Source organism: Schistocerca piceifrons, chromosome 5 (genome assembly GCF_021461385.2).
Source record: "Schistocerca piceifrons isolate TAMUIC-IGC-003096 chromosome 5, iqSchPice1.1, whole genome shotgun sequence".
NCBI lineage: Eukaryota > Metazoa > Arthropoda > Insecta > Orthoptera > Acrididae > Schistocerca > Schistocerca piceifrons.
This window is the reverse complement of record NC_060142.1, coordinates 435,907,664-435,921,111: the sequence shown is the minus strand read 5'-3', so window position 1 is coordinate 435,921,111 and position 13,448 is coordinate 435,907,664. Positions and strand designations below refer to the sequence as shown.

At 39.3% G+C, this 13,448-nt stretch overlaps 1 protein-coding gene across 2 annotated transcripts in view; it reads left to right on the top strand.

The window, feature by feature from the left end:
- The window catches only part of LOC124798033 (nucleoporin SEH1), a 162,807-nt gene that overhangs the window by 51,121 nt on the left and 98,238 nt on the right, over window positions 1-13,448 (top strand). For both annotated transcript variants that reach the window (XM_047261249.1, XM_047261250.1), the window contains exon 2: window positions 3,972-4,128. In XM_047261249.1, the coding sequence (XP_047117205.1) occupies window positions 3,972-4,128 (157 nt within the window). The remainder of the gene's footprint in view (window positions 1-3,971; window positions 4,129-13,448) is intronic.

Below are 13,448 nucleotides of genomic sequence, written 5' to 3'. Positions count from 1 at the left end.
ACGCTTTCCTTGCCATTGCGTCTACATTTTATATCCTCTCTACTTCGACCGTCATCAGTTACTTTGCTCGCCAAATAGCTAAACTCATTTACTACTTTAAGCATCTCATTTCCTAATCTAATTCCCACAGCATCACCCGATTTAATTCAACTGCATTCCATTATTCTCGTTTTACTTTGTTGATGTCCATCTTATATCCTCCTTTCAAGACCATGTCCATTCTGTTCAGCTGCTCTTCCAGGTTCTTTGCTGTCTCTGATAGAATTATAATGTCATCGGCGAACCTCAGAGTTTTTATTTCTTCTCCATGAATTTTAATACCTACTTCGAATTTTTCTTTTGTTTCCATTACTGCTTGCTCAATATACAGATTGAATAACATCGGGGAGAGGCTACAACCCTGTCTCACTACCTTCCCAACCACTGCTTCCCTTTCATGTCCCTCGACTCTTAAAACCGCCATCTGGTTTCTGTACAAATTGTAAATAGCCTTTCGCCCCCTGTATTTTACCCCTGCCACCTTCAGAATTTGAAAGAGAGTATTCCAGTTAACATTGTCAAAAACTTCCTCTAAGTCTACAAATGCTAGAAACGTAGGTTTGCCTTTCCTTAATCTACTTTCTAAGATAAGTTGTAGGGTCAGTATTGCCTCGCCTGTTCCAACATTTCTGCGGAATCCAAACTGATATTCCCCAAGCTCGGCTTCTACCAGTTTTTCCATTCGTCTGTAAAGAATACGCATTAGTATTTTGCAGCTGTGACATATTAAACTGATAGTTCGGTAATTTTCACATCTGTCAACACCTACTTTCTTTGGGATTGGAATTATTATATTCTTCTTGAAGTCTGAGGGTATTTTGTCTATCTCATACATCTTGCTCACCAGATGGTAGAGTTTTGTCAGGACTGGCTCTCCCAAGGCCGTCAGTAGTTCTAATGGAATGTTGTCTACTCTTGGGGCCTTGTTTCGACTCAGGTCTTTCAGTGCTCTGTCAAACTCTTCACGCAGTATCGTGTCTCCCAATTTATCTTCATCTACATCCTCTTCCATTTCCATAATATTGTCCTCAAGTACATCGCCCTTGTGTAGACCCTCTATATACTCCTTCCACCTTTCTGATTTCCCTTCTTTGCTTAGAACTGGGTTTCCGTCTGAGCTCTTGATATTCATACGAGTGGTTCTCTTTTCTCCAAAGGTCTCTTTAATTTTCCTGTAGGCAGTATCTATCTTACCCCTAGTGAGATAAGCCTCTACATCCTTACATTTGTCCTCTAGCCATCCCTGCTTAGCCATTTTGCACTTCCTGTCGATCTCATTTTTGAGACGTTTGTATTCCTATTTGCCTGCTTCATTTACTGCATTTTTATACCTTCTCCTTTCATCAATTAAATTCAATATTTCTTCTGTTACCCAAGGATTTCTACTAGCCCTCGTCTTTTTACCTACTTGATCCTCTGCTGCCTTCACTACTTCATCTCTCAAAGCTACCCATTCTTCTTCTACTGTATTTCTTTCCCCCATTCCTGTCAATTGTTCCCTTATGCTCACCCTGAAACTCTGTACAACCTCTGATTTAGTCAGTTTATCCAGGTCCCACCTCCTTAAATTCCCACCTTTTTGCAGTTTCTTCAGTTTTAATCTACAGTTCATAACTAATAGATTGTGGTCAGAGTCCACATCTGCCCCTGGAAATGTCTTACAATTTAAAACCTGGTTCCTAAATCTCTGTCTTACCATTATGTAATCTATCTGAAACCTGTCAGTATCTCCAGGCTTCTTCCATGTATACAACCTTCTTTTATGATTGTTTAACCAAGTGTTAGCTATGATTAAGCTGTGCTCTGTGCAAAATTCTACCAGGCAGCTTCCTCTTTCATTTCTTAGCCCCAATCCATATTCACCTACTACGTTTCCTTCTCTCCCTTTTCCTACTACCGAATTCCAATCACCCATGACTATTAAATTTTTGTCTCTCTTCACTATCTGAATAATTTCTTTTATCTCATCATACATTTCTTCAATTTCTTCGTCATCTGCAGAGCTAATAGGCGTATAAACTTGTACTACTGTAGTAGGTGTGGGCTTCGTGTCTATCTTGGCCACAATAATGCGTTCACTATGCTGTTTGTAGTAGCTTACCCGCACTCCTATCTTTTTATTCATTGTTAAACCTACTCCTGCATTACCCCTATTTGATTTTGTATTTGTCACCCTGTATTCGCCTGACCAAAAGTCTTGTTCCTCCTGCCACCGAACTTCACTAATTCCTAATATATCTAACTTTAACCTATCCATTTCCCTATGTAAATTTTCTAACCTACCTGCCCGATTAAGGGATCTGACATTCCACACTCCAATCTGTAGAACGCCAGTTTTCTTTCTCCTGATAACGACGTCCTCCTGAGTAGTCCCCACCCGGAGATCCGAATAGGGGACTATTTTACCTCCGGAATATTTTACCCAAGAGGACGCCATCATCATTTAACCATACAGTAAAGCTGCATGCCCTCCGGAAAAATTTTGGCTGTAGTTTCCCCTTGCTTTCAGCCGTTCGCAGTACCAGCACAGCAAGGCTGTTTTTGGTTAGTGTTACAAGGCCAGACCAGTCAATCATCCAGACTGTTGCCCCTGCAACTACTGAAAAGGCTGCTGCCTCTCTTCAGGAACCACACATTTGTCTGGCCTCTCAATAGATACCCCTCCGTTGTGGTTGCACCTGCAGTACGGCTATCTGTATCGCTGAAGCACGCAAGCCTCCCCACCAATGGCAAGGTCCATGGTTCTTTGGGAGGAAGAAGGCTGTATACATGGAAAAAGCCTGGAGATACTGACAGGTTTCAGCTAGATTATATAATGGTAAGACAGAGATTTAGGAACCAGGTTTTAAATTGTAAGACTTTTCCAGGAGCAGACGTGGACTCTGGCCACAATCTATTGGTTATGAACTGTAGATTAAAACTAAAGAAGTAGCCTAATTATACTTTTATTTTTGAGAATGAAAAATTGACTTTGTTGGATTAGGTTTTTGCTATGTACTTACTCATTATTATACACATTATCTTGTAGGTGCGTGTATAATGTTAGTTCTGTAACAGCAAAAGCACTTAAACTGTTGATTTCTGACTTTTCAAACAGCAACATCTAATGTAGCTGATCTGAACAGCACTTTAATTGTAAGTTTATCCTTGCACATGAATCCCCTGCTTTAGTGAATCCAACACACACAGCAAATAACCATGGAAACAGTCTCTTTTACAAACCTTCAGATGCTGATCATTATGTGTATGATGTGATTGGTTGATTGCGATGCATTAGTTACATCCATGTGTGTGAACACCCCTCACTTCTGAGTGAATTTCCAAGCTCTACATGGACATATCCCACTGAATGCTTTCTATGGGACTTGGTTCAGTCATTCAAAGAGCAATATGGCCTTTATACTAGAGTACTCAGGGATGTGTCTGTTAGTACCCTATCGGTGCACAAGTATTAGTCGTGTGTGTGTTCTAGGGGTCTTGGGTTTGAGGTCTGTTACATTTGATCTTCAGGAAGGACAGCTGAATCTCAGGATTGCTGCACAAAATATTTTGTTTAGCATGTAAGCTAGAACTTTATAGCACATCTTCAAATCTGGCAGTGGGGCCAAACCAAACAAGTACTAAGGGATGTAGGTCCAGTACTATTATGCAAGAGAGCTTCTATTTATTCTGATATTAAATTAGACCAGGTAGCCAGAGACTGTTATTTTGTTTGTTTGTGTGTGTGTGTGTGTGTGTGTGTGTGTGTGTGTGTGTGTGTGTGTGTGTGTGTGTTTAATTCTGATAAGGCCTTTTCATAATATTGTCATTATCCCATAATTTAAATTATAGAATTTGTAATACAAGCAGAAGAAATCGTTTTCATTGTACTTCTCATTTATGATTTCTTTGTGAACTGGATGTTGTTTACATTTGTTTTTTGAATTGTTTAGGTATGGGATCAAGACGAACATGGTAAATGGCAGATGACTGCTAGCTGGAAGGCACATAGTGGATCAGTGTGGAAAGTAACATGGGCTCATCCAGAATTTGGCCAAGTGTTGGCAACATGTTCTTTTGACCGTACTGCTGCCATCTGGGAAGAAATAGGTGAGGAACGGACATGAAGTATATTATACATTTCAACTGTTTCGAGTGTGATACAAGCAAAATTTCTGTGACTAGGTATGTTTAGAGTAATTTTCAATAATACTGGAAGAAATGAAGGCAAGTTGTGTAAGGGTGGTAGAGAAAAGTGAAAACTACACTAAAGAGTTGGGAACTTTGTAGGCAGTTTAAAAACAATACTTAATATATTGAATTTCCAAGAGTCTGTGTTTAATGAAAGTATAAAAAATTAGTATGTTCTGCAGAAATGATTGGAATGTGAACCATGTCGGCCTGCAGGTTCAAGGTAACATTGATATTGCCGTGCAGCACCACATATCGGAAAAATGTGCCTGTGGCTCTAGTTGTTGCTAAAAACCAAAGGTAATGAATCAGTGTGACTTGAGGAGACATGCAGAATGCCTCACAGATGTATGCACAAACCGTACCGTCAGATTAGTGAGTTTGAAATAGGGCGCATGAGAGAATGTGAAGCATCCATACAGGAAATTGCTGTTTGTGTGGGGGAAGTGTTTCAGTAGTGCAAAGGTTGTGCGCAGAATGGTTCATAGAAGGCCGTAGAACTCCTCCCTTGAGAAGATTTACTCCTCAATTGAATGCCATTTCATCAGTGGAACATGCCATACACAGCCAGGGGTGACAGTCTGTCACCTTTAATAATAGCATAGGTTATGTGTGCATCATCCACTTCTCTGCCTACCTTTGACAAATATGCAGAAACAGGCTAGACGACAATGGTGTATGGAGCAATGTTACTGGGGACAGGAATGGCACCAGTGAGTGTTTTCAGTTGGATCCAGGTTTTGTTTGTCTGCAATTGATGGCTACATTTTGGTTCACCACAGACAGAGAGAGCGGTATCACAGTGACCACATTCGCACGAGAGATAGAGTGTGGTGCCATTGGGTACAACCATAAATCACAGTTGGAACATGCCAGTGTGACTTACGTGAATGGCGTCCTGTGATCCATGGCCACGCCCTTTCTGCACAACACCCCAGATGCCATTTTTTAGAAAGACAATGCACAACTCCATGTTGCTGCATGGACAAATGCCTTCCTGGTGTCACAGGATGTCAGCCTTTCAACCTGGTCTGCCGGCTCACCAGACTCATCACCAATCGAAAACATGTGGCATATGGTGCAGCGCTGTGACCCAATGCCAACCACGTCAGATGAACTTTGGAACCAGGTGAATGCAGCGTAGATGGCTATACCACAGGTTGCTATTCGCACCTTACCTGCATCGATGGTGTCATACATGGAACAAGTTATCAGGGCCTATTGCAGACCCTGTGCCTCCTAGGCAACTGGACACATGATGAACTGTCGTGACGGAAACGCTAATCATTTCTGCAGAGCGTACTAATGTACATTACCTATGAATATGAACATCTTATCTCTAGTCATTCACGGTGTTCTGTTTTTTGTGAACATGAGTGCGTTTATTTACATGTTTTTATTTCTTAGGTTCTCTGTGTCAATGACACAAAAGCATGGATCATAAATTGAAAATGTCAGTGTGTTAAACTTTTAAATGTTGAAATGAAAATTACTATAGTAATCATAAATTTTCAAATCCTAATTTAATTTATTTTACAGAGTTTAATAATGATCGAGAAACAGAGAAGGTATTCACACCAGTATATTAGTAGGAACTAAGCTTTGGTTATTGTGGTGGTGGTGGTGGTGGTGGTGGTGGTGGTGGTGGTGGTGGTGGGAGGGGGGGGGGGAGGTGGGGGTTTCTAGTCTCACTAGAACAGTTTAACAGGCCTGGGTGGTGGTGGTGGTGGTGGTGGTGGTTTCTAGTCTCACTAGAACAGTTTAACAGGCCTGAATCTTTTTACATGAACAGTTGTTTTCCTACATTTCCACTCATTTCAGTTGGATACAGTTATGAAAATACATTTAAGGGAATGTAAGATATGGATGTAGGGAATAAAGAGTTTGCTAATAGAAAAGCTTGGTGTTTGGTAAGCTGCAGTTTGTCACCAGTAGCCTTCAGCTCTTGCGAAAAGCATTGAAAATGGATGTTCCAGACAGTTGCACTTTTGTAAAGACTTGTCTATTTCAGTTACAACTTCTTAAAATGTTTTGTGTTCGTAAATAATCCAGCTTCCTTGTCAACTCTATGGGCTCCAATCATATTGTGTGCACGTATATACCCGTAGCATCAGCATAGTGTGATTTAATTACTTTGAAGTGAACATGATAGTCTACATAAGCCTTGAATTTTGTAAACTTTTAGGCATGTTCGTGTTGGATCTTTTTCAAATGGACTCAGATGAGTGAGTGGACTCGGAGCCAATCGTCGTAGGTTGGAACCAGCTCCTTCCCCTCACCCCAAGAAATCAGCACAAGGCTACTGTGTATGCTGATGTCATTGCTCATTCTACATCTCACTTGCTATACTATAGCGAAGTCTGTTTAGCAAAATTCTTTGTGTTTCAAATTATCTTTTCCTGAGTAGGGTTCAGAGTCATGTAGAACTGTTTGAATTTTTGCCTTTGACTGTCATTTTATGTACATATGTGTAGGAACAAAATCTTACTTTTTGACATTTTGCATTTGACTGTAATTTTATGTACCTATGTGTAGGAACAAAATCTTACCCTTGAAAATGGCATAAGCTTGAAATTCCAATTACAGGGCTAAAATTGTATTCTATTTTCCTAATTACAATAGGGTATATACCAATAACAGTAAAACTCATTTGCTTGTTAGAACAACCCTTCAACGAAACTCCAGTTTTGTTGCTTCAGAACTTCAGTTTAGTTCTGGCAATGTAATTTCTTTTAAAGGTGTTGTTAGTTAGTTAGTTAGTTAGTTGGTCAGTTAGTTAGTTAGTCTGAATGTTTAGGAACTGGGAAGTGACATATGCTAAAAGGAACTAAAGTTTGAGTCTTCTCAGCCAGGCAGAGAAAATAAAGCCTTTGGGCCTGAGAGAAATTATTTACGTATAAATTTAACCTGATCAGATTAGGGCCTTCAGGTTCTCTCTTACATTGGACCAGGGTTTCATGTGTTCAATATTTTTTGCAACTTAGTTATCCAAGAATAACAATTTTAATTTGACTAGTAGTAATAAAATAGTATTAGCAGGATTAAAAATGATTTAAATGTATATAACGATACTGTGAAAAAATATTACAGACTTAAAACTAATAATGTTAATCCTAGCAGTACTACTACTACTGGTGGTGGTGGTTAAGATGAAGATGGTAATGATTATGACAGTGGCAAATAAAAAAAATTGCCATTATCATAATGCCTGACATAGTGAGTTTGGAGGGAGAGAAATTTAGGTAGACTGGACCGGCTAAAGGCGTTGCGAAATGAGAGAGATCGGGTTGGAAAAGAGGATGTAATAGGGTAATGGGTGTGCACAGGGACAAATGTAGGTATTGTTGTTGCCTCAGTAGAAAAGTCATTGAAGCTGGAGCTTTTACTCAGTTCTTTGAGGGAGGTCATTCCAGAGTTGGATTACTACTATTGAAAAGGACCATGCAAAAATTACCGAGTGATGGAGTAGGACAGAAAGGATTCTGCTCTGATGGGAAAGAGTATTTCTGCTATGCTGTTCAGACAAGAGCATCAAGGTTGAGAAGAGATATGAGGGATAGTTTATGTTGACAAGACAGTAGAGGAGGCAGACTGTATGGAAATCTTTGCACTTGTCTGCATGTAACAGGGAAAGAATATTGAATGCAGGCATTCAGCACCAGTTCCAGGCATTGTGAGCTTTCCTAAGAAAATCCTTACAGGGTAACATCACTGTAATCAAAAATTAGAAATGTAAGCAATATGTGCAAGTCCATTTTTCAGGCCAAAAGGGAAGAGCTTTTTATATTTTTCTGTGGTGTGCAAAGATGCTGATACCTTCCTGCACATTGCAGCTATGTGATCAGCCAAATTTAGCTTTTCATCTTTTATTACTTCTAGACTCATTGCTGAGAAGTTGATATTTGTCCCATCTAGGTTAATGATGGTAGCGATTCCTTATATTTTGAGCTACTGGGCCTAGAATGATCAACCACAGTCAGTTGGATTTTAGATGTGTTGAGCTTCAACCCTTTATTCTGTGCCCATTTTGTTAATGCACACAGGTCACCACTGAATTCTCAGATGACTTCAAGTTTGTTGTGCATTTAGGTACAACTGGAGGTCACCAGCATACACGTGGTATTGACAGTGAGACAAAACTGATCACACATCTTAGGCATACAGTGAAAAGAGTGAGGACCTAATAGCAAACACTGGAGGGCACTAGGTATTACAGGTATTTATTGTGACTTTATGGTATCGGACATGATACACTTTTGCAAGAGATCGTGTAGAAGCAAAATCATTCCCCTGCATTTGGAGAGAAATTTAGGCTGCTAAGTTTGGAAAATAAAATTTGGAAATCAGAAGTGTCAAATGCTTTGTTACACTCTAAGAAGCACGTGATAATTGTGTATTGTCCTGCTATAGCAAGTTTCAGGTCACGTGTTACTCTTACGAAAGCAGGGGTACTGTGATGTTTGTGGAAACATGAGTTTTCAGAGCACTATCGGTGATTTGTTGTGTGTCAAGAAAATGGAACCGTGACATTTATAGTAACATTATGCCATCAAGTTTTGCAACAAACTTGAGGAATCCATGAGTGTGACTTTAAGTTGAATCAGGCGTGTGGGGAATTTTCTTCATCAAGAGCACAAAAGTTTTTCACTGGCACGAATCATTTTTGCAAGGCCAAGAACATGTTGAAGATTAACCTTTCTCAGGGAGACCTTCAACTTTAAAAACTGATGAAAATGTTGTACATTTGCATGCTCTTGTGAGATCAGACCGACATTTAACAATAAGGATGATGGATCACCTGTTAAACTTCCGTCATAAAAGTTTTGACCTCAGCGGGCATTCCTGTTTTTCCACAGCTTCCCTATTCACCTGATCTGAGTCCTTGTGACATTTTTCTTTTCCCGAAATTTAAAAAATCATAAAAGGCTGTCATTTTATAACTCGGGAGAAAATTCAAAAGAATGTAACATACATGTTAAAGGCCCTACCAGTTTATGCCTTTAAATGGTGCTAAAACGACTGGAATGTGAAGTTGCTGACAAGAATAATATACAGAAGAATTGGAAACAAAATTGAGGCTATGTTAGGTGATGATCAGTTTGGCTTTAGGAATAGTAAAGGCACCAGGGAGGCAGCTCTAACATTGCAGTTGATAATGGAAGCAAGACTAAAGAAAAATTAAGACTGCATTCAAAGGATTTGTCAACGTGGAAAAAGCATTTCAAACGGTGCAATATGTTCGAAATTCAGCAAAAAAATAGGGGTAATATACAAAGCAAGACAGGTAATATACAGCATTTACAAGAGCCAAGAGGGAACAATGAGAGTGGAAGACCAAGAATGAAGTTCTCAGATTAAAAAGGGTGTAAAACCCTACAGTTCAGTCTATACATCGAAGAAGCAATGACGCAAATGAAAGAAAGGTTCAGGAGTGGAATTAAAAATTCGAAATGAAAGGATGTCAATGATCAGATTCGCTGATGACGTTGCTATCCTCAGTGAAAGTGAAGAAGAATTACAGGATGTACTGAGTGGAATAAACAGCCTAATGACAGGGTGTATACGACCCAGGAAAAACCTGGGAATTTTTTCATCCGGGAGAAAACCAAGAAAAACCCGGGAATTTTTTAGAATTCCGGGAATTTTTCATTGTTTTAGTTTTCAGTTAATTTTTTGTGATTTTTGACTGGTAAGAACCAATACTCTAACAAAGGAGATTACTGTATCCCGCCTCTGTAGAATAATACTGCACCAACAAAACATGAACAAGAGAAAAAAAAACGAAAATACAACTTAAGTCGCAAAGGAAATGAGCCATATACAACAACAAAACACAGTGCTCGTACAAGCGTCTGCCAACAGGAAAGTGTGTCAAAGGCTTTAGGAAGACTATGCTATGTTTCCAAACAACAAATTGTCTCCGATGAGCATGACGTGACAGCTGTTTACATTTGATTCGTTTGAGCAGTTGAGGGCGGGCTCTTGTGCATGCGCAGTTTAGTTGCGTATGAGTGAGTACCTTCTCCCGCTTCTGGCTACAGATGTGTGGCTGGGCGCCACTATCTAATATTGCCCCGGTTCGGAAATATCGTAGATCTGGGGCTGATGCACAGAGCAGTCTGAATTGTAGTGGGTAGTCTCCATGTGACCTGTGTTTACGTTTAGTGATTTTGCTGTTTCCTCTTCATTTATTGCTTTCACATTAAATGAAAACAAAACGGATTTCTGTGCCCGTGAGCTATCAAATGAATTAAAATACGTTCGCATAATTACGGAAGGCTAAAATATGTTACTAGTTTCAGGTTTTATTTCCACCTTTCTGACAGTCAAGCATTAACCGCCTTGCAGAACAATGAAGTTATTTTTGTCGGTTTGCTTTTATTAATCTTTTCCGTCGAAACGAAATGTTTAATTTCACACTGTTGGCTAGTTCCAACTGTTCGCAGCATTTCAAGTGCACGTTTTCCATCTTCTAACTCGTATGGCATTACGCCGTAATAAAGAACCAAACATAAGATAATACAGTACTGGTACGGAGCTTAAGAAAATTTACGTCCGAATCAGGACATACGAATGTGCACTTTAAGCCGAATTATGCATTTTAGTATGGTTCACGAAATTCCGATGCTCTTGAAGTATCCTCTGATGTCTTGTTTCTTTTATGACATAATGCAAGATCTTTTAATATTTTACACGATTGAACATACGGGCTTCCTGCGTCATCGTAGCTGCGCAAGCGCAGTGACGCCTGTTATCTGGCGCTCTCTGGCAACTGCTGAAACGAACCAATTTCTAACAGGTCACGGGGAAATATTGCAAATGGTGGTTTGAAAAGCATTACTTTCAAGGTAAATTTCCTTTTACGCAAGATGAACCGTTTGCGAGGTCTACAATGAATTTCTTAAATCACAGCTCGTTTTACCCTGGTTTAAAAATCAACTCTTTGAGGACGACCATCTAGAAGAATTCGACTCCAGAAGATAAGACATTTACGTCATTATTAAAAATTTTACTGGCACATTTGTGTGATGTACCTTAAAGTGTAACACGCGCAAAAAAGATGAACATTATATGTTGAAGCTTAGCTCCTTTTGCAGCTTATTAATCTTACAGACCAATATTATATGTGAAAGCTTTTCTTTTCTTGTAGCAACACTATGTATATTAATTTAAACCATTAACTTTTCTTATTTGTGTGTTCGCCCTGCTTAAAGAATGATCTTGCTATTGGTTGACTACATTACGTGCCCTGTGCTGTCATCAGCTGGTGAGATCATGTGACATGAGCTATGAGTGGTTTACAAAAGTGCGTCGCAATTTCGATTTCAATGCTTCGGAAAGTAACATGCGGTGTTTGGTGGAATTCGAATTTATATCTTTGTAACACGAAAATATGCAGCGTACATGTTGCTGCACATCAAAAATCTTTCCAAAACGTGTTTTTTTTCCCCCTGAGTTTCATTTTCTGGAGTGCTGGGAAATTCTACGTCAGTGTATAAAACCATAAACATTCAAAGGATTCATAAGTTTTACAGTGCCGAGAAAAAGTAGTATATTGTCACTTAACACGGAAAAAGCGTATTTTCATCCAGAAGAAAGTGTATTTTCAACCGGGAAATCCGAGAATTTTTTTTTCCATGCCCATGTATACACACTGAATGAGTACAGAATATGGATTGGGAGTAAACTGAAGAACGATGAAAGTACTGAGAAGTAGCAGAAATGAGAACAGCGAGAAACTTAACATCAAAATAGGAGATCAGGAAGTAGATGAAGTTAAGAAATTTTGCTACCTAGGCAGTAAAATAACCTGTGGCGGACAGAGCATGGAGAACGTAAAAGGCAGACTAGTACTGCCAAAAAAGGGCATTCCTGGCCAAGAGAAGTCTTAAGGTGAGGAAGAAATTTCTGATGTATGTTTGGAGCACAGCATTGCATAGTTGTGAAACACTGACTGGGGAAAACTGGAATGGAAGAGAATCGAAACATTTGAGATGTGATGCTACAGAAGAATTTTGAAAACTAGGTGGACTGCAAGGCAAGGAATGAGGAGATTCTTCGGAGAATCGGCGAGGAAAGGAATATATGGAAAACAATTGACAAGAAGAACGGACAATATGGTAGGACATTTGTTAAGACATAAAGGAATAACTTCTATGGTACTAGAGGGAGCCGTAGAGGGTAAAAACTTAAGAGGAAAACAGAGGGTGGAATATATACAGCAAATAATTGAGAATTTAGGTTGCAAATGCTAGTCTGAGAAGAAGCAGTTGGCACAGGAGATGAATTCGTGGTGGGCCGCATCAAACCAGCCAGAAGACTGAGGGCTAAAAAAAAAACTAAGACTGGGAAAAATGACTCTGCTGGTGTAAAACTGCTGAAGGAAACTACTTTAAAGGGGGCAATGTTGTTTGAAAAAATAAAAACTTTGGTAGATATAAGTCTGTCTCATTAATTTTCACACACATCTCACAAATAAATTGAAGTTGCCTGCTCGTATCCATCTGTATGTGCAGGCTAATCTCAGGAACTACTGTTGGGATTTCACTAATAGATAAACTGATTCACGAGGAATGTTTTTGTTTATAGTTTATAAATTTTTCGCAAAAATTGTTTGAAATGTAACAAGTTAAAATTAATTTGTGAAAACAAAGCCTTTGCCTCCTAGTGAAGAGCTGCCATAAATCTAGATAGTAGCAGTGGCTTAAGAGAGCAGAAAGTGTATCCTGATTTGCAATTGGTCTAGTGGTCTAGCGGTAAAGCGTTTGGCTGAGAGCCAAAAAGTTGTAAGAATGAATCCCAACGGAGTCACTTTTTCTTTTTACTCTGCCTTTTAAGCTAGCATTCACCTCTCAATGATGTGGAGATTTGCGAGAAACGAAATGTGACTCAAATTCCATGTTAAACTGTAGCTTCTTTTTTCGCAATTGGATAATTGGTGAGGTACCCAAGTAGCTTAAGTGACATCCAATTCTTTCAGACTATCTCATGATGAAAAGAACATGTGAATCCAATACCTGTGGTTTTTAATTCTTTTTGCATAAAGTAAAACAGAGCATGGGCTGCAGATTTCCTTTGTTTATACAATGAACAATTTACAGCTGCACTGAGTATCACTCAGCATTCTGCTTTGCTTGAATCAAACATAGATACGAACACAATACTCTGCATGGTGTGGCGAAAGATGTTGTTTGTTTGGCTACTTTCAAATTATGCAGAATACTGGTAAACTAATGTCC